The following is a 22,326-nucleotide window of genomic DNA, read 5'->3' on the forward strand; positions in this document are numbered from 1 at the left end:
AGGTAATGTTGGGTTTGATAACTAAGTACTTGAATGGAAATTAAATAAAATAATTGAATTGAAATAAATAAGTATACATTTTCCTAAACCACCCCCATTTTCATATTTTCGGGGAGGAATTAATTTAAGACCATGATAAATCTCCGCCCCTCTTTCAACCCTTTCTAATGTCGGGAAGAAGCTTCATAACACATACTTTACCGAGTTCAAGAACAAGGTCACGAAAACAATGAGCAGAAGGTCGGTTGGACCCGGGCAAGAGACTATTATTTTTTTTCAAGATCTCGCAGTTCTTATTTTAAAAAATAATAAAAACACATCTTACGCAGAATTTGGAGCGATCATCGCCACACCTTTGAATACAGAGTAACAAAACCGATCCAGAATAACATATTTTGTAACTTATAAACATCAAACAGATGAAGAACTTATTTGACGACTAAAGTTGGTCAAAGGAACCAATATAAATTAGCCATGATATCTTGACTTATAGCTGAGAATGAAATAAGTATATGTATTCTTCTTGTATCCCGGTACGTATCTCGATAGCAAATGTATTCACAAAATATTATTAGAAATCAAAGTTATCATTCAACAAATACATGTAGATGCTACAATGCCCAAACTAGACATTCCTTATTCCTGAGGTCTGGTCAATGAATTCTCTTGGGATTTTTTTTTTTCAAAGGAATGTATATCCATGGACCTACTACTCTCACAGGTCCATGGTATAACTGAAACTAACTGCAAGCCAACTCTGTGTCAACGAAATACTGCTTTCTTACAATATCGGGGGCCACTTCCGTTGACGAGTGGATACCATGAGCGACCATGGGGTCTCGAAAAGCACCCTAAACACGTAATTACCACATTCTGAAAATGCACCCCTTAACAAGTATTGGCGTGTGAAACCCTACCCTTAACAAGTATTAGGAACAAAACAATACTCTTGGCAAATGTTCCCTGAAATGAACCCCTAAACAAATACAGGAATATTTTGTTGTTATGTCACGAGTCCTTCGGTCGTCGGTTTTCATATGGTTTATAGTACGACCCCACCTTCCACACCTCGCGCGAATATGACTCTAAACAAGTAGTGTTGGGGTAAAAAGGACATCCTTTGTAAAGCAATTTAGTTTTGTTTTATCATCCCTGCAAATTTGACCCTGAGCACGTAACTTCCCTAGCGAAATAGATACCCTTTTTTCATAATTTTTGTGTTTTTGACACCCTTATAACGTTACGTACGTAACGTGCCCTATCGTGAAAAAGACATCCTTTTTACGTGTTTTGGGGGTCGCACGTGGTATCCACTCGTCACTGTAAGTGCCCCCCCCCCGGACTTACAATATAGTTCCATGAGAATACATATAGTTATAGAGATGGGATCTTTTCTTATGTCAACAACGGGCCTCGGCATGCTCAGTGGTTCTTTCATTGCTCCTGTATTGTAATGATATACGTCGAGCGCTTGAGATCACCCACGACCTTGGTTTATGATGGATAATATCTTTGAACGACTGTCGAAACTCAGGATTCGAAATAGAATAGACGCAAGGGTTCATACTTGAATTAATATAGCCTAACCATGTTAATACTTCATCTGTCTTCGAGGAAAAAGAGACACACTGTCGAAATGAGCATGTAAAAAGGTTGAGGAAGAATGGTGTCCAGCAGATCAAGAAAAGACCAATGATGGTACCGAGCATGAGGGCGGCTTTGTGGTGAGAACGATGCTGATTGTTGACCCGAAAATCGGTTGATTTTGCGTTGTTCTCATCACCCGATTTACCTTCTGCTAAAAAACCCTGACGCAGGTTCTTGTTGCGCGTTTGAATAAGATGATATATCCTCGCGTAAACGAAGAGAAGAATCGAACTTGGGATGAAGAAATCAACGAGTGTTGTGATAATGATGTACGTTTGATTGAAAGCATTATCACAGAAGATGGATCCCGAGAGATGCCATCCCCCAGCACTCTCCAATCCGTCACCGTACGCATCTGTAGCATTCGAGGCATCCTCAACCGATTCTTCACCGTGGAAGAGACCTAAGAATATTGGTAGGAATGCAGAGAGGGATTTGATGATCCAGACCATGATACTGATCAACAGAGCGCGTTTGTTGGTCATCCATCGCTTGTATTTGAACGGTTCCTTGATATGAAAGTATCTATCAACACTAATCATACAAAGGTGGATCACAGATGTCGAACAAAATGTGACGTCGAAAGATATCCATGCCTTGCAAAAGATAGGAGTGAAGATACCCTTATGGACAAAGTTGGTGGAGAGGGAGAAAGGCATGACTAGAACGGCAACCAACAGATCAGCTACTGCTAATGACGCTACAAATACATTACTTGGTTTACGTAATACAGGATCCAATCCAACAGATAAACATACTAATAGATTCCCGGCAATGGATGCGACGATGATGACCATGAGTACGACATCGATGATCACCACTATGTATCTACTAGTAGCACTTTCCTCATCCGAATTCACTTCAAGCTGTGATGGTGCGGTCACATCCATTATCAAAAACAATGTTTTGTTAGCAAACACAGAAATAGTTTCAGAAATATTCTTATGGTTTAAATCATCATAATGAAATATAATTTCCTTAAATATCAGTCTGAAGCAAATAATATACAGAGAAGAGCGTTGTGCGACCTTCAACTTCCCTCCATACCAGTCATAATCAACCTCACTGTGAAAAGTATACCACTTGCTTAGTTTTATCCCATATATCACCTTCTGGACTACATCAATTGCGAATATGATCCGAGTAGTAGGGTCATAAAGTCACCAATCAAAGAGCATATCGAAATATATATACCTGATACGGTAAGTATAGAATATAATTCCCGCCAACTATTTCTCCTGCAGACGATATCGAGGTATCACCTTTGATGCACCCACGCCGATCACATAGTGTGTGCGTTTCGAGTGCTATCATCAGCCAGCCCGTATGCGAAGGCTTTCACCAGCACTGTTATAAGGGATGCTCGTAATGAACTTGAAACGAAGAATGGTGGTAGTGATGCCGACTACATAATGGACTGAGGAACCCGCCCACCATTCACTTGATTGGCTAGGATATCCGATAACTCAATGTTGGAGAGGTTTTTGAAAGGTAGATAGAAGGTGAATCCTGGAAGTATTATGCAAATACTTCATCTTGGCACAAATTCAGTCTCATAGTATGCAAAAATACCACGTATATCCAATTAGGTATGATATTGAGACAAAAGAATATGATTACGTATCTTGACAGAACAAATGTACAGCCTACACGTATCGATATAAAAAAAATACATTAGCTTTTATATAAATATTTAATGTAATATATAAAATTATTACTTATTTCATTACAGGAGATTTGTCGTAGATAATAGAAATACTAAATTGAAAAATGTAGATGGACGTTTTCGATGACATCCAAACAAATAAATATGTATATCTTGTCTTAGTTACGAGATACACCCGATTGAACTCAAATACAAACAATCATTATTCACCATAATTTTAATTGCATGAAGATTGCATATGATTTTCTTTAATAAATCATAAATTGTGTAGAATCATTCAATCGCGAGAAGTTTGGGAATGTAAAATAAAACTCTTGGTACTAATGCCACTCTGATCATGTTAATGGAGAAAATGAGGCATATTTCTTATTATTCCTTTAAAACAATAAAAAACATTATACACACGACTCACATAAAGCAAGCATCTTCTTTGATAACATTAATGACCGTGCAAGTTATTAAACCCGACTGCTCGTATGCATGTTTGGGGAATACACTGGAATGTAAGTGGTAATTAATTGATGACTCCCTAAAGCATGTAAAGAGAAACCATGTAGTAATGTCGAGAATAGAATTTGATTGAAAATTATATTTAGATACCACAAATCAAATCAATGACTTTGATCAATGTCAGCTGGAAGGGTTTGATTAAAATTGGTTTGTTCGCAGAATGTTACGTGGCGCATTATATCTTCTGTTTGCATGCTTATTAGTTTCACCTGTCAGAATAGAGTAAACGTTTCATATAATGAAAGTGATTTTTTTTAGTTGCATCTATGTCGAATGTCATTTGCCGAGTTTAACCACTCTCATATTTACAAAGGAGAAGTTGCCATCTCAAAATTATCCATTCCCTATTGTCAAATTAACATTGGATAGGCGCATTGTCTTTCTAACGGTTATAATGTTGGACAAGGAAATTAAATCGTGAAAACCATTCATGATGAGCCACCACGGCGCTGAATCCACCAGTTCTTTGCAGGCTACCTACAGTATACAGTGCGTCCCAGAATAAACGAAACCGAGATTTAGCGATCATTTATCATTACTTAATCATAAATAAAATAGACAAATGACCTACCAATTTAAAGCTTAGAATCTCCTCTTTCATCTGATATTACTTACATTGTTTCTCATTCACGCATGAGTGAGCAAATACAATTTGAAGAAAGTATATCAAAAACTCATTTGGCGGGGGGTATCTGGGTTTCAAAAAGAAAACCACATTTCTGAAAAATTCAATATCTCCTCTTTAATTTGATACCTAAATGACAGAAAATGGTCAAGAAATAACAAAGTTCTGGTCCTTTGAAATAAGGCTTGAATTTCAATAATTTCATAAAATGAAGAGGTTCTCCAGGCTAGCGTTCAAACTCACTTGACACTCCGTTTTGTTGACGATCAGCCATGCATTAAATCTTTTGTTCACCATGCGAAAATTTCTGTGGGAAACCGGTGAAAACACGTTTATCTCATGAAATTATGGAAATACAAGCCTTATTTCAAATGACCAGAACTTTTTTATTTCTTGACCATTTTCTGTAATTGAGGTACCAAATTAAAGAGCAGATATTGAACTTTTCGGAAATGTGGTTTTCTTTTTGAAACCCAGATACTCCCCGCCAAATGAGGTTTTGGTATCCTTTCTTCAAATTGTTTTTACTCACTCATGCGTGAATAAGAAATAACCTAGGTAATATCAGATGAAAGAGGAGATTCTAAGCTTTAGATTGGTAGGTCATTTGTCTATTATATTTATGATTAAGTTATGATAAATGATCGCTAAATCTCGGTTTCGTTTATTCTGGGACGCACTGTATAGCGTTGACCAATTTGCTAGATCATGTACTTGGAGAGATGGATGTTTATATTGAACCCTAACAAAACTTATTTTTGTCTTACGTGTTTATTCATTACACAAATGTTCATATAAAAAGTCAACCCAATCATTGAAGATTTTCGTTTTTGTTTCCTTCAAAACAAACACAAATATTGAATGGTAAACAAAAAATGACTGTTAATGTTTGATAAAAGAGAGAAAAGAAATGTGAAAGTTTATAAATGCACAGATTTTTAGCATGAACATCAAAAAATTTAGAAAGATGTACATTTCAAATTCGTTGAAAATAATATACATATATTATGAAAAGAGATTAAATAAGTCCAAAATGGGGGAAGAAAATGCTTGTTCTAATATGAATCTTTAACCCATATTACCCCTCAGATGGCTACCTCTGCTAAATTGATTGATATTTTCTATGAATCGAAGGCGTTAGGGTGATTTGTTTCAGTGTTAGCCCAAAGGGTCTCTAACCATAAGTCATTTTCTGGTACAGAAACTCATGCAAGCCTGTGACACCCTGATTGTGATTCGTGTTGTTCGAGCGGACAGTTCTCCTGTATGAATGAATTCATCATCAAGTACCTGGGGGTACTAATTTATTGGACCTAATGCATAAAAAGGCAATTGTCTTTTCTACCCTTCAGCTAGCGCTTGGCAATCCCCACATCACGGCGCATGCATCCCCCCTCCTCCATTTTTTTGTTATCATAGTGATCAGGTGATAGTGTCTTCTCTCCAGAACAAACTCCTCTCATATATTCGTATGAATGACACTGCTTACCTCTTTACACACACATCTCAGGTTTTTTCAGTGAATTGTTACTGTGAATAGATCTATCGCTGTTACACACCATTAGTAATCACCCGCATTTCGTGCTAATTTCACCCGAGCTATATTATTTTTTATAATGCAAAGCTTGTCGGGCGGAATTGAACGAAGGAAGGGTGGGGGGTTAAAATCATTTTCTCATAGATATTGAGATTTTTATACAGATGTTAAATATTTACAGTTCCTCAAGCTATTTTGCTTGTTCGATGCGATCTCTTGTACTAGGCCTATTACAGAAATGTTGTTTTCGGGATCAAACTAGTGGACACTAATCTGATCCTTTCTCCCCCCCACTGATTCGCACTTCTCTTTTCTTCATTCGAGGGGGTATCAAGTCAGGATACTGTAATCCTTATATTTATGATCATGTGAAGTGAGCTTTAAGATAAGTTGCATTCTTCGCGTCTTATTTCTTTTTTTTTAATGAGAGCTAATGCGCTAAGCGCATAGAGCAGTAGAAATTCATTCCTGCATAATGGCCAACTTTAATACTTTCCCCCAAGAAATACCTTCATCATATATGGAATAAATATTGTAGGCTCTAACAAATATACAAATATATAGAGACCATAGCTTCTGAAACAAGCAAACATAATAATTTCATTCAAACACACTTTGACAATATACGTAATGTGTAATATCGTTTTGTGAATAACAGATTAATATAGGCGTATGTATAGGGCTTTGATATTTTGGGGATAAAATTAAAGATCTAGTTATAATAGTTTTAATGAGGGGTATAAGGGAGGATTCTCTTTTATATACAAGGACAGTCAGTCTATTGTACAAAAATGGTAACAGGGGATCTCTGGGCATTTGGCTACCAATAACTTTATTTAATATCGATTACAAAATTGCAGCTCGGGTTTTAACGAGCGTTTACAGAAAATTTATCATCAATTATTTCAATTGATCAATGTCGATTTAATTAAAGGTGGATCGGCAATGTTAGAAAATGTTAGAAGTTAAAAATAGGGAAATTTAACTTAGAAAGAAGCGAGTTTGATTTTACAGAAGATCCTGTTAAGTATTTAGAAATATTTTTGGAAAACATGAAGAGCATATACGAAAGCTAAATTGGGAAGGGAAAATCGAAAAGGTCAATAACATATTAAAAACATTTATATAAAACGAGACAGCTTACGTGTTATGGTAAAATAATTATTATAAAATGTTTAATTGTGCCTCAAATCGTTTATGTTGGTACGGTTATTCCAATACCAGACTATATGTAAATGTAGCACCAGAACACCTTAGATGCATGTATAGTAATGTTGACTCACTTCTTAATAAACGGGAAGAATTGGAAATACGAAATGAATTAGAGAAACCTGATAATATTGCATTATCTGAGATTTTTCCCCAAAACTCACTAACGGACATCGAATTATTTGAATTTAATTTGCCGGGCTACCGACTTTTTTTACCAAGCAAACGCAAGAGGGGATTAGCAATTTATGTTCACGAACACTTACAAGTACAAGAACTTTTGCCAATCTCATGTGAATTTGAAGAAAGTGTGTGGTGCCTTCTGGAAACTGCTAGGGATAAGATTTTAATCGGATGCATTTACAGAAGCCCAAATAGTTCTGATGAAAATAATCAAAGTCTTCTCAACCAACTTCAAGAAATTGTCTCTCGATACAACCATACTCATGTCATTATTGTTGGTGACTTTAATTTGCCAAACATAGACTGGGAAGGAAATTCAACAACAAGTCGCGGAAACTTTTCTGATCAGTTTTTGGAACTGCTTGATGATTTATTTCTGACACAATTGGTATCTGAACCTACAAGACAGAGAAATGGTCAGCGGTCTAATTTGTTGGACTTGTTAATTACAAATCATGAAGAGATAATTGAATACTGGATTTTGAGTTCTCCACTTGGAAAAAGTGACCATCTTGTACTTTCTTTCGAAATCGAGATGTACCCAGTTAGAGTTAAACCAGGTCCTCGTTATGCATACTTTCGTGGCAATTATGAGGAGATGAGGAGTTTTGTAAAGGAAAACAACAGTTTTGCAGTACCATCTAACTCTGATAGTACAGGCTTTGAGAGAAGTGACAGATTTATTCGTTCCTAAGATCAAACCATCACGTAGAAGGTCTGCATGGTTGGATAGGAAAGCAAGTGAGGCAGTTCATGAGAAACACAAAGCATGGAATCGCTATCAGAAAAATAGAACTATCTCTAATAGATTGGATTACAACAAAGCCAGAAATAAAGCTACAAGTATTATCAAGCAGGCTAAAAAGAACTTTGAAAATAAACTGGCATCTGAGGTCAAAACAAATCCAAAAAGCTTTTGGCAATATGTACAAAATAAGACAAAATCCAAATCCTGTCTTGGAGAGTTGACTCGGCCAGACGGCACAACTGTAGATGATGACTTCGATAAAGCTGAGGTGTTAAATGACTTTTTTGCATCAATATTTACGCAAGAAGATACCAGTAATCTTCCTTCATTTCCTGAGAGACCCTTTGACTATATTCTTAATGATATTGTCATTACAAGAGATATGGTTCTGGAAAGATTATTGATGCTGGACAAAACTAAGTCTCCAGGGCCGGACGAGATTCCAAGAGCTACAAAAGCAGTTCCGAGTTTACAGGACAAGAGTTACCCGGAAAGATTTGCCCAATCGAAGTTACCTTCATTATCTTACCGACGTCACAGAGCAGATCTTATCCAAGTGTTTAGAATAACTCAAGGGACTGACGATCTAGAGACTTCTAAATTCTTCAAATTCAATAAAGACTCCAGAACTAGAGGACATTTATGTAAGATCGAGAAACCTAGAGCAAATACTCGAAAAAGACAAAATTCTTTCTCACATCGAGTAGTATCTGAGTGAAATAACTTGCCAAGCCAAGTAGTGAAGAGCACTTCCATAAAATCTTTCAAATCAAACTTGCAGAAATCTTGGAAGCCGAATAAGGATAAGTTTAACCCAAACCAATTTTTTACATGCCCATGCTTTCATTAAAAACTTAACCTGCTGAAACCACACATTGTCATACAACTAGTTCCGGTTTGGTTCCACTATATACTGACTTTATGAAATCAAGAAATTGGAAGGAGAGGGGCAAACAAGTTTTTATAGGTAAAACTTTACGCCCGCAACAAGGTATGTTACAAGGTATGTTATATATGCAAGGGTTTACATAAGATAATAATTGCTTTTTTATGGAATTCAAAGCGTGAGAAAGTTAAACGTAATATTTGTGTCAGACCGATAGTTGAAGGTGGTCTTGGTATAACCGATCGATCTATATTCGAAATCAAAATCACTTATATTACCTTGGATAAATTCCTTTTTTACTAATTATGATACAGTCTGGAAAACACTTTTCTCGATTTGGTTAAGTTACATAGGAGAAATCCCCTATTGTTTTCGAATAAATTTGTAATCCAAAACACATATTAAAACCTTGTCGAAAAGGGGGCTTAGCAATGTTTTATAATGAATTTCCGGTTACACCTCGTAATTCCGAAGGTTCGTAATTCTGAAACACGTAAATTGCCTATACCTCGATGTTCGTTCATCCGAAAACTTAAAAGGGTTCGTTAATCCCAACATTTGTGGCGTTATTCCGAAGGTTCGTTAGTCCGAAAACGAAATAAGGTTCGTTAATCATTTCGTTTTCGGACTAACGAACCTTCGGAATCACGAACATCATTTCGTTTTCGGATTAACGAACCTTCGGAAATAAGAACCTTCGGAATTACGAATGTATGCGGATTTTCCACGTACATAGACTCATTTACGTTATTTAGATGAGCAGAATGTTGAAATATATATCGTGAAATAATAGTAATATTACAATAAATGGACAACCTTTAAATTTCAGGAATGGAAAGAAGCTGGTATTTTATATGTTAAACAAGTTGTATATAAAGTTAAATGGAAAGATATTTTTTTATGTTTATGATTTAGTATTTAGTTTTATAATTTAAAAAAAAAACATTTCTTGCTCATTGGTTTGAAAAAATAAGTACGATAAAAAATATATTAAAAAATTGATATAAAATAGACAACCCAAAAATTTGATCTTATTTATTTGACGATCAATGTTGCACAGTTTGTAGTTTATAATCATTATGTAAAAAATGAAACCTTCAAAATCTAAATCATAGCAATAAGAGATTGATCACGGAATTCGTTTCATATTTGAGGTTTTATCGAAATCAATCAAAAACTGTTTATTAGAGGTAAAAAGAATTATTGTTATTTGACTCTTGAAAACAAAATGAATCCCTATGTAAATGTTTTGTAACATTAAATCGTCAAGGCTGCAAGGAGGAAGCAAAGGGAGAAAAATATATATACAGGGCTTTGGCATCGGGCCAATCGTCTTATACCCCTATATAATACCAGAGTTGCAACATTAAACTTGACTGTTTCGCATTGTAAACATGGCTGAGGAATTGTTTTCAGACATGGCAGAACATTTACTTAATAGTGCAGTTTTCACTGCATTATCTGCGTTTATACTGTGTTGCTTCATCTATCATTTGATCAGCAGTCGTCAACATGTTCGCTACCCACCAGGACCAGTCGGGTTACCTTTTCTTGGGAGTATCTTGGATCTGATTTTCACCAAGAAACAACAATATGAGGTATTAATGATATTCGGCTACACTTCAAAAACTCAGGTGTTGATTTAACACCAGCCCGGACTTTATATATGTTTACACCAGAGAAGTATTGAAAAAAAAGCAGTTTGGAATCAAACCGATGCTGTTTTAATACCAATTGGTGTGTTATAAACACATCTCTGGTGTTAGACCAAAAGGAAACTGGTGTTATATAAACACTTCTCTGGTGTGGACATATACAGATTCCGGGCTGGTCTTAAATCAACACCGCAGTTTTTGCATTGTATATTAGGACGTTGTTACAGTGCGAAAACTCGGCAGATTCCAGGTTATTTCCTCTTCCAACTTTGTTTTACCTGTTTTGGTTTATTTAGTTTTAAAAAACTTTCAAGGAGGCATGATTGCGTAAAGCCCCTATTAATAATCAATTCGGATTGTAATCAATAATGATTACTAATAATAATATAAAATTCAGACGGATAAAGAGAGTTATCATAGTCATTAAACCTGGGTTCGTAACCATTTCAGAGCACTATTTGGATATCATATCTTAGTTAAGAAGAGTGTCTGCTTTCCTATGAGCATTCAAACTTGGCAGTCAACAAAAATAAAGAAGTTGAAACCGGTCGGATCAAGTGGTGAACAAGATTTGATCTGAATCACGCTTCGTCAATACAAAACACATCAAGTATCGTACGACGTAAGGCGAAATGCAACCATGAGACATAAAGGGGCGTGAAATACCATAATTCTGACATTTTCGTTCCCCATCCACTACCCATTCATCCTACCTACTATAAATCAAGTTGTCCTATATCCATATATCATATCACAATAGACCCTATCTGTTCATCCTTTATCCATACACCCTATACCAATTCGTCCTATATCAATTCATTATTATCCATTCGTCATAGTATACGTCCACACTAAAGTATATCCACATGTCCTATAGGACTATCCGTAGGTCCTATATCAATAAATCCTATACATACGTCCTATATCCATACTAAGCTATATCCACATGTCCTATAGGACTATCCGTAGGTCCTATATCAATAAATCCTATCCATACGTCCTTGGCTTTATCCATACATTCTATAAACAAACGTCATATATCAATACGTTTTATGTCCATTCGTCCTATATCAAATACGTCATATACCCATACGTCCTATATCCATAGGTCCTATATTCATACGTCCAATGAACCATGCTTCATACACCAATACATCTTATATACATACGCCCTTTATCAATACTATCTATGCGTCCTATATGAATACTTTTTATATCTAAATGTCTTATATAAATTCGTCCTATATCCAAACATCCTATAGGACGTATTGATATATGACATATATGTCTATACGTCCTATATCAATACGTCCTATATCCATATACGTCCTATAACCATGCATCCTAGAGCAATTCATCCTAATTTTTTGTACTAAAAAGTATATCGTATATCAATTCGATACTTTATTCGTCCTGCATCCATTCGTCTTATACCCACAAGATATACATGTAAATCGATACGTCTCAGTATATCCATACATCGCATATCTATATGTCGTATATACATTCGTCCTTATAACGATCGATCATGAGCAAAGTACAACGACCAGCCATGATTTTGAGATGAGGGTGGTTCATCAAATAAAATGGTTCTTTTATATAAAACAGAACATCAACAATTTTCCAGGGTTATTAGAATGATTACCCACACGTGTTACTTTTGATACTGAACAGTAAATAACCATTCAAAGATACTTCGACAAAATGCCCAATGATGTGTATTTTCTTCATGCTATCGATTTTGACCTTTTGCCACATGAGCGAATGTTTACAAAACATTTAATTTTTAATGATATTGACTTCAACTAAAGTCTCATCGTAGCTGAAGTTCAGCTCCCATGCTATCTAAACAACAAACGAAGGTAAGTATATAATCGGTCTAGGTATAGATGCGTGTGACTGAACTACGATAAATAGTCGGTGATAAACCAGTTATTCGAGCTGTTTTCGTAGTAAAAAAAATTATGTTCAATATTAAAGGAGAAGAATAAAAATGAGATTTGGAATGACGATGGTATCGTAGCGTGTCCATTTCACTCGTTACGACATTTTGATTTGCATTATTTCGGTAAAACAATAATCGTATGCCTGTCTTTATGAATATTCATTGAGCAAACTGACGATTTCATGCACCCTTGTTCTTTTGTAGTTTATTGCATGAAATCATGTTAATTGAAAATTTTTCCTCCAAGAATTAATCAAAAAATGGATCGACAATTAATCTATTAATTTGATATTCATAAAAACTTACTTTATTACAATGGAGACATAACAAAGACATGTATGGAAATATGAATTATGATTTCATGTAATAACATACGAAAAAGGAAAGTGGGGACATGACATCATCAGCCCACCTAATGAATTAATATGACGATGTGCACTTAACTGGTTTTTTTTTTCAAATATTGCTAACTTGAAATTCAATAACTTCGTTATTTGTTATCAGGTTTTGATGGAATTTTCAGCATTTTGCTCAATGAATTTTACTCTAATTGTTTAGAAACAATTAATTTCAGCCCGAATTACCTCTTTGAATTATTTTCAATCACATTTTCCTTCAAAATAGAACTTAACGATGCTACCATGACTTATGACATTTATACATCCGGCCAATCGTCTGAGCTTGGTATTGGGGGAAATTCAAAACACACAGAAAAACCACCCTTTTTGCACAGCTGTTAGAGAGTTTTGCTACACGACGCGCGACGGATTTAACATCAAAGAAAATGTACTGCCAAATGACTCTCATAACAAAGAACAACCAAGAAGCCTTTGGCGAAAAAAATATATTTTGTCGACCCCCCTCCCGAAATTTCGTCCTTGAAACTGGACGTACAACATATCTACATTTTTTTGTCAGCCCCCTCCCGCTATTCTTTGTCAATTGACCGACATTTTCAAGGCATTTACTGTGTTCTCGAACCTCTTTACATTGCGAAGCGAATACCACCTGTTTGCAGGACGGCAAAATTCCCGAAAACAATGGATGAATAGGCCTTCTACTAATAAATAATAATAAACAACATTTATAAAGCGCTTAAAATGCATTATAAGCGCTGGATACATAGACAAAAAATAAATACATGTAAGATGAAGAGTTGCATAGAATTAATGAAATAATAATACAAACTTAAGACTATTGAAAATTAAAGGAAAAAATTATGGAGGGTAAATTAACAAATTACAAGAAATAATAGAATAAACAACGAAACATTATAGTGATTTACTACTGATTAAAAAGGTAGGTACTAAAAAATAAATCAGTCTAGAATGCACCCTAATTATCTTTCTCTGCATTTTGTTTTAAATAATGCCTTGAAAAGACAGAAGAATTGTTACCGCATGTATGCGTGGAAGGGGAATCGATTGGTTTATTGGTTTTGATCAATTGAATCCTGCTATTTAACGTTTTCTATACATGTATATCTCGCATCCTATAACGCAAGGTCCCTTAACAGCTCGTTTAAACGGACTATAGTATTTTCTTTCATCTCATTTATATCAATAGAAGTGTTTTTATGCATAATCTCTTCTTTTTTTCAGGTGATTAGTGATTGGACCAAGAAATATGGTGCTGTGTTTTCCTTTAAACTTTTGAACATCCGGATCTACATGGTTAGTGATATCCGGTTATCACGAGATATCATGTCAAACAAGCACGTGACGGGAAAATTGCCGGTTCAGACGTTGAAGGCTCTTTATGGAACGCACAATGTTGGTAAGTATACGCCAGTCAGGTGATCCAACTTCTCGCATATGACCCCGAATTTGAATAAATGGTAGAGTGGTCATGGTGGTTTGAAATATTTCCTAACATATATACAAATCATTTGGCTCGTTTTTGGTGCTTTTCAAGCAAATTTGCTTTAATAAAAGTGCTGATAGTTTGAAAAAAAGCACACAAACATTTTTTATGTTTGCACCTCTTAGAAATACCTTCCTCTACATCTATGCAAAGTTTGGTTAAGATTACATGGGTTTTAAATAAAGTGTAACATTTTTTGTACTTCTCAATTTTCTTCTTGAAATCTTACAATTTTGAGATTGGATTTGCATTATATTTTACACAATTTTTAAGAATTGACAGTGGTGTTAGATTTAAAAAGAGCCAACAAATAACAGTATATAGTTACGAGATAGTAAGACGAAGAAGGAAACGAAGAACAAAGAAGGAGGAGAAGAGGATGAAAAAGAAAATAATAAGGAAAAGCAGAAGATGACAAAGACGGAGAAGAAGAATATACTGCGATTCATTCATGAAAGACATATGATCTTAACCAGAGTTTCATGTTTGCTTAAGGATTATAGAAGTAAACGGCACATAATTATTATAATGTCATTACTCCTCTAGGCATAGGGTTTAGTAGCGATGAAGTATGGCAGGAACAGCGTCGCTTCTTCACGTCTTTCTTTAACAAAGCCGACGTTGGAGGGATCAGGTATTCATAATTTTTCCTCTTTCTAAAAGGTCAAGTCCACTCAAACAAAAAATGATAATCTGAATGAAAGTAAAAAAAATCAAGAAAGCAATTAAGATTTCATCAAAATTTGATGTGAAATAGGAAGTTTAACTTGATATATATAATTTACTCTATTCATGTGAATTCTATTTGATTCCCTATATTAAAAGTTTAACATGTTTAAGAGTATTCATTATTGTAAATTGAAAACTTAGGAGTATTCATTATTGTGAATTTGTGAACATAAAGTGAAATATTGAATATCCAATACAAAAGAGATACAAGAGAAAATGGTGAGTGGGCGACCTCATTGGCTCTCTCGATTGAATTCTGATTTTAGGCCAAAACACTTATTTTTGGAAAAATAACCGACACTTCTTATTTTCTCATTTACATCAAAGTTTGACGAAGTTTATAATGTCATGCTTGTTTTATTTTTCAATATGTACTTGGCCTATATTCGTAATTAATTTCCACCTGCATATTACTTTTTATTTGTTCTCGAATCTCGACTGTGCCAGTGTAAATTATTTTAATCCAAACATCTACCATCTATCTTTACTTAGCATATCTGAAAATATTTACTTGTCTGTTTATCATCTGTAGGTGACAATTATCGGCATAATAAAATGACATTAATGTCATGATAAACTCTATCTGGTTGATGTAAAAAAAATTAGTGATTGAATAACATTTTTCAAGTGATCAATATTTTTTCCGGGTTACTATATTTTCATAGGTTTGAAGAACTCGTTGAGAACCAGGTACAACACGTCTTGCAGGAAATGGAGAGAACAGACGGGAAAAGCTTTGATCCAAAATACATGATCCAGGCAGCGCTAACCAATGTGATCTTAAGAATCGTTACTGGAGTGAACTATGACCATGGAGACCCAAATTTCCTTCTATTCATGAGGCTTTCCACTCGTCTATTTGATTTATTTGGTCCAGGAGGATTATTGACACTGCTTCCTATAGTTAATGCTATCCCTTCTAAAACGGGTCGAGAATTAACAGAAACATGGAACGACACCCTGACCTTCCTCAAGAAACAGATTGCAGAACACAGAACAAACTTCGATCCGAATCAGGAGGCTACTGGTTTCATGCACTTGTATCTCCAAGAAATTGCAAGAAGAAAGTCGAAGGTAGATTGTTTTACTGTATCCACACTAAAATAAATTGAACCCTGAATTATACACTTGTACCAACTTTTAACATGGCCATGGGAATTTGATTGATTGGGATGGTTGAAACCAGTTTCGATAGCTTTCTTTAGACAGGGACTGATGCACTTTCTGAAATCATAGTGTTCTATATCTGATGGAGAAACTGCTGCAGAACTTATTTACATTATCTACAAAGGCAATTCGGCAAACAGTTTGGTCTCCTTCATGATAGTAACAGGTCGGTTATGACACACAATTATACTGTAGAGGAAGAATGGTAAAATTTAAAACAAATTAATAGTGATATCAAAGTTACACTGTAGGCCTAAACCTTGATAACATGCTGATTATAATTAACCCATTTGATCTTGTTAATTGTTCAGAATGACCAACGATCGTTCAATGACGCCAACCTGCTCGAGAGCTGTTTTGATGTGCTTGTAGGTGGCGTTGACCCAACTATCTTGAATATCCTATATATCTTGCATACCTTAGCCTGTTACCCTGAGGTCCAACGCCGAGTTCGTCAAGAGATTTTCGAGGTCATCGGCAAGGACAATTTTCCAAGATTCTCTGATCGTCTCCGAATGCACTTCACAATGTCAGCCATCACAGAATGTCGCCGTTTTCGATCTATCTTTGATATTCTTGTTCCCCACGTGGCCTCAAAGGCTTGTAAGATTGGCGAGTATGACGTCACAAAGGGAAGCGTGGTTTCTATTAATTTATTTCACCTTGCAAGAAGTTCTGATCTTTGGGAAAAGCCTGAGGAGTTCCGGCCAGACCGATTCTTGACAGAGACTGGGGAGTTTGATATCAAGAAAGAACCGATTTTCTTTGGAATAGGTAGGCCGATCAAAAATAAAGTTGGTCATAAAACTATCTCATACGATAATATGCAGATTTTAATGTTTTAACACTCGGGTTTCCATACAACAATAACATACAATAATAAGTACCATCACAATCGCAAAGTCTAGAACAAAATACTCAACGTTCGTTATTGTTATATCTTCTTAACCCGCTATCTGGTTATGGTTGATTGTCGATGTTCAATTTGCTCATGTCATCTCAGTACGTTTGTATGTTCATAAGTTCGTATGTCGTATGCTGAAAGCACTATCCCGACCCTCTTTTAACCAGGGGATTCTCACGAACAATTCCCTGTTTGAACCTTTCTTTTCTCTTAATGTAGGTCGAAGAGTTTGCCCGGGAGAGCAACTTGCGCGGATGGAGATCTTTCTTTTCGTCACTTACATCCTGAAGAGGTTTACCATCAGTCTTGCAGAAGGAACTCCGAAAGACCTACCATGTACTCATGGTTTCACGACCCATCCAGCTCCTTACAAAATTCACGCCGTTGATGTTGTTGAATAGGTCCTGGGGTAGTCGCCTTCGTGAAGAGGGCAGATGAGTGAAATGGCGCTGATCAGAGAGTGAAAATCGTGTACCCTCTATGTTAGCTTTGGGGAAGAGAACTTCCAAACACCAAGGTCCAATCTGGACGAGTCCTGGGGTGGAGAGGTCGTCAGCTCAAACTTTTTTTTATCGTTTTCATGTATAAAATCATTACTTTGGATTGTAGGCGCGATATGTTACAATTTAAGCCTTTCCTTCATTTATAAACAGAAGGCCTAATTCCCTGTTCATTTAACATGTTTAATGTTCATAACTTTTACTTTTACACTCTATTTCTGTTTCTGTTATTATTCCTATCTCTAATGTGCTTAGTATCTAATGAAAAGAAAGGCGCTATATTGATGAGATGTATAATTATTATTATTATGTTATCTAATACTTTATCCAAGTCTGTATAGAGGTGGTCTCGCAGCCCCCATGCATATATCGTATAATATACTTGCATAAAAATGGGGGAGGGGTTGGGGTCATGCCCCGCCTCGAAAGTTCTACGACCAAGAAAAGAAAAAAAGGGAGAAAAAGGGAAAGAGAAAAGGGGTGAGATAATTATCATGATGTTATTTTATAGTGGCGTGTAGATCGGGCGGCTTGCCCCTCCCCCCAAAAAAATGAATAAAATAAAATAACGACCAAAAAATAAAACAAAGTAAAGAGAGAATGTAGAATAAATTGTTTTGTGAATATTACTTATTATCTATCACAAAATAAATTGTTCATAACAAATTTTCAAATTTCGAAATACGCTCGCTCGCTCGCAGTTTTTTATTAGTTTCGTTCGATTCGCCATATCTATAACCCCCTAAAAAAATTTGGTCATTACGCCACTGTTATTTCTGAAAGATTTATGTCAAAATACCGACGCCAATACATATGCCAAATTGAGCCCCTTTTACACCTTCACGGAGGCAACACAGATCATTACATTTCGGATTGTCAATCCCGGGGTCATCAAATTACAGTCCGGGATTATCGTGCACACAACGGCTACTCATCCGGCGGCATCCTTGGTGTACCGGCATCCCGGAGTACACGGACGAATAATCACCCCGTGTCCATCCGTGTAGCCACCTTGTACATTCGTGTAGCTACCAAATGCATCCGGGAGGATCCCTGTAGGATGTCCTTGTTGATTTATACCGGATTTATCCGGTGGTCTAAAATTTTACATTGTTTGCAAATATGAACAATAGTCCGTATTCATGTGACCATATATGAGTACGCCTAAGACGTCGCAAAAAGGACATACACTTTAAATTTTGCCCAATGCTCTATAGAGATATCCCAGTAGAGACCGTAAGCCTCCGTGAAGGTCCGTGTAAGGGCCTAGTAACATCCGTGTATTCCGTGTTGACTCCCGGTAGCTGATCAATCAGATTCCTAGTGCTACTTTGTCTATCCTTGAAGAAACCGTACTTTACGCACACTTCCGTGTAAATACACAGTTAAATCCGTATAACTGACACCAATTGGTGTTAATAGAGGACCACACCCTGAGGTGTTAAAATTACACCCTAGAGATTAAACATAACACCAAAGAGTGTAAATGTAGCAACAAAAGGTGTTGTAATAACACCTATAGGTGTAAAACTAACACCACCAATTTAACACCGGTGTAAAATAACTGGTGTGGTCCTCTATGTACACCGGTTAACACCACGGTTCTTGCTGTGTATTCTGTAACTTCTGAACTTTGCGAAGAAGAATAGTGTAGTAGGTTTTACGGTACACCATGTATCTTTCTTCGGCAAGTGTTGGTCCTGTAAAGGACCACCCAATCTCAACCCCGGCAATACTAGAAAAATATCAGTTTGGCACCCCAGATTAACACGGACTGAGATCCGTGATGATCCGTGTTGCATGCTTGAAGGTGTAAAAGAGGCTTTAGCTTCTGATATAATAATGAGCGCGAAAACAGATAAAGATGCATGATTCCTGAATGAAAGTTCTTGCTGCCTTCCATGCGTGGGAAGAATGTAAAAATTCGAAACTAAGCACTAAATGAATGTATTCCAATTATTCAATTTTAGCTATGTCACATTGTTTTAATTCACCAAACTTTTTTGAGAAAATTCAATTCAATTATGGTTCATTACAATTTAAAATCAATACAGGACAGTACTAAAAATAATGTGACTTATATGCCTATAACACACTCTGAAGAGTGTTCAACGCGCATAGACAGCTATGAGTTAGATAAATGAGTTTTGAGAAGATTTGTAAAGTCTCGACAGAGGTTCATATTTGATGTTTTCAGGAAGGCTATTTTTCAAAGTGGGGCATGTATAAGTAAATGATCTCTCCCCCAAGTTTTTGAAACTTTTGGAACAACAAGGTAGCCAGAAGTAGATGAGGAGGAGTTCATCATCACTTTCAACAGGGATGAACAAAAGGGACGCTGTAAACCACAAGGATTTTTTTTGGGGGGGCAGCTTTTTTTGGCAAATAAAGGGAGGGTTCTGCTTTATTAGTCAGTCAACCTGTGTGCTTTGTAAGAGCGCTCTATGTATCATTGTGCTTATCATCATTAACATTATTGTCATTAGCATCATCATCATTTTTATCGTTTTTGTACTATGCAGGCAATTGCGTCTCTGCGATTCTGTAAATGATTTCGCTGCTTTGTGCTGATAGCGAATGCTAAAAAAGCAATTGCAAGTTTTGCCAAAATTGGAAAGGGTATTGCTTGTGTTACCAAGGCAGTAAATAGTAATAAATTGGTCACATTCCCGTTGAAATTGAAAAGAAATTTTGTTTCATCCCAGACGGTAATGGAACATTTGGCCACGAGTGAAATTTGCTGATGAGGTACGTCGTCCGTTTCAATAAAATTGAGCTTTGTCCCCAGGCTTTGTCCTCCTATCCATAATACAGATGGTGTTGGGTCTGATATCAAAATATAATTGGATCTATATCTGGACACCTGCCTAAAGAGTGTGACCTTTATAGAAGATAAATGACCAGAACAAAATCATCTTTGCGAGGAGGACAAGACACGGTTCAATATGATATTGACCAGTACCTGATAATAACCCACTCATCTTTCCCAGTTGTACGAATTAATCATCCTGTATGATGAAATTGCATGGTTATTGCTTGGTCGCTCATGTTCAACGAGGTCATCCTCCATCGGAAGGGCATCTGAAGATGATTGCGAATTAATTTCAAATCTGACCTACAATTATGATTATGACACAACTTTAAAAACGTTTTTGTAGGGGCTGCCGAGGGATGAACAAATTTCGACAAGGTTGCAATTAAAGAAACAATATATATCCAAACTCAATGGCAGAACTCGCATATCAAAGTTGAAAAATACTATTTTGTACACAAACTGTTCTCAAGCAGGTATGCGATGTGTCAAAGATATTTGGTCTCATGAACAAATATGTGGTAAATTTGTGAATTAATCACTTTAATATCAATTTTCTATTTTACATTATATATCGATAGAATGGAAGAAGATATTCAAAATAATATGATATTGTGATCGATCACGATGATCAACGCATTAGTATTTATTTCTAGTATCTTTGAAGTTTGATGTATAATTTTTATAATTATATTTGTTATGGAAAAATTGTATAATTTATAATAACGTTTCAAATAGTTTGAACATCTTACTTATGGAATGTTAACGTGTATTTTGATTTGAGAGAATACAATAAAACATCCTAAATTTAAAAAAAAGCTTATAAATGAACGACTTTGTTTTAAAAAACAGGGTACAAACTTGGGCTTTGATATGTACTTTTGAAAGAAATCTACATCTTTCAACTGCACATCAGTAATCCAAATGTGAAACTGATCCAAGTGTAAAGAGATTCTCATATTTGAAATACTAAATTTTCCTTATTTAGTTGCTCAATTCAATATAAACTACCGAATTTCCAATTCATTTACAGAAGAATTTCAACGCAAGACTTTTATTCAAAATTAGAATTAAGTCATCAACTTATAATTTCTTTGAAACTCACAGTCGTTCATCTACTTCTAAAATGTGAATATACAATTATTTTTGAAAGATGAATACGAAAGTTTGAAGACTAATCATATCAGAAATACAACATGTAGTGAGATGGAAATCTATTTGCGGACTACAGTCTAGGTTATTTATTACTGTAATCATGCTGATTGAACGAATAAAGTATATTTGCTTTGGAAAAATGAACTTGAAAAGAAAACAAGGATAAAAAGGAATTTATTTTATGCATGCATATTCATCTATTGAAAGATGTGTAACTTTCATTCGATAAGTCTCTTTGCATGTACTACTTATGTATTGAATAAGTTGGGTTTAAAAAAAATCTTGAAAACGAAAAAGAAAATCAATATTGCACACATGCATGCACCCATATGCCTTCATCCAAATTGCTGAGATTATCATTTTCTTGGATAAAATATTTCTATTCCACCTTTGAAATTTCTGCCGATTTTGTAAAATATAAAATTGGACAAATTGTAATAAAACATAAAAGATACAAGATATTTCATTGGTCTATAAATACATGTATGATATATTTCTTTTAATTATTATTTCAATGACTTTCAAACAAAGATAATGCAGTATAGATAGAATATACAATACACTATACAGCATGCACTAGCAAAA

The 22,326-nt window shown here is 35.5% G+C and overlaps 2 protein-coding genes across 2 annotated transcripts; one reads left to right on the forward strand and one right to left on the reverse strand.

Moving 5' to 3' along the window:
* Nucleotides 1–1,265: 1,265 nt before the first annotated feature.
* LOC121429711 (dopamine receptor 1-like) lies at nucleotides 1,266–2,804 on the reverse strand (the record flags this gene model as incomplete). Its single annotated transcript, XM_041626884.1, has 1 exon — nucleotides 1,266–2,804. A coding segment is annotated over one exon (1,404 nt), but the record flags the coding sequence as incomplete, so codon positions are not given.
* Nucleotides 2,805–10,324: 7,520 nt separating this feature from the next.
* LOC121408701 (cytochrome P450 2D20-like) lies at nucleotides 10,325–19,221 on the forward strand. The gene is made up of 6 exons (XM_041600304.1): nucleotides 10,325–10,609; nucleotides 14,213–14,387; nucleotides 15,021–15,108; nucleotides 15,869–16,277; nucleotides 16,682–17,144; nucleotides 17,494–19,221. Exons 1-6 carry the CDS (start codon nucleotides 10,406–10,408, stop codon nucleotides 17,673–17,675), a joined length of 1,521 nt encoding a protein of 506 aa, XP_041456238.1. The 5' UTR covers nucleotides 10,325–10,405; the 3' UTR covers nucleotides 17,676–19,221.
* The last annotated feature ends 3,105 nt before the right edge of the window (nucleotides 19,222–22,326 follow it).

The sequence above is a fragment of the Lytechinus variegatus genome, chromosome 1 (genome assembly GCF_018143015.1).
Source record: "Lytechinus variegatus isolate NC3 chromosome 1, Lvar_3.0, whole genome shotgun sequence".
Classification (NCBI taxonomy): domain Eukaryota; kingdom Metazoa; phylum Echinodermata; class Echinoidea; order Temnopleuroida; family Toxopneustidae; genus Lytechinus; species Lytechinus variegatus.

Bases quoted from the DNA above. Each gene is read 5' to 3' on its own strand.
- LOC121408701 (XM_041600304.1), top strand. From the start codon at position 10,406: ATGGCTGAGGAATTGTTTTCAGACATGGCAGAACATTTACTTAATAGT. The intron at 10,610-14,212 runs GTATTAATGATA...TCTTTTTTTCAG, and splicing joins CCAAGAAACAACAATATGAG to GTGATTAGTGATTGGACCAA. The intron at 17,145-17,493 runs GTAGGCCGATCA...CTCTTAATGTAG, and splicing joins ACCGATTTTCTTTGGAATAG to GTCGAAGAGTTTGCCCGGGA.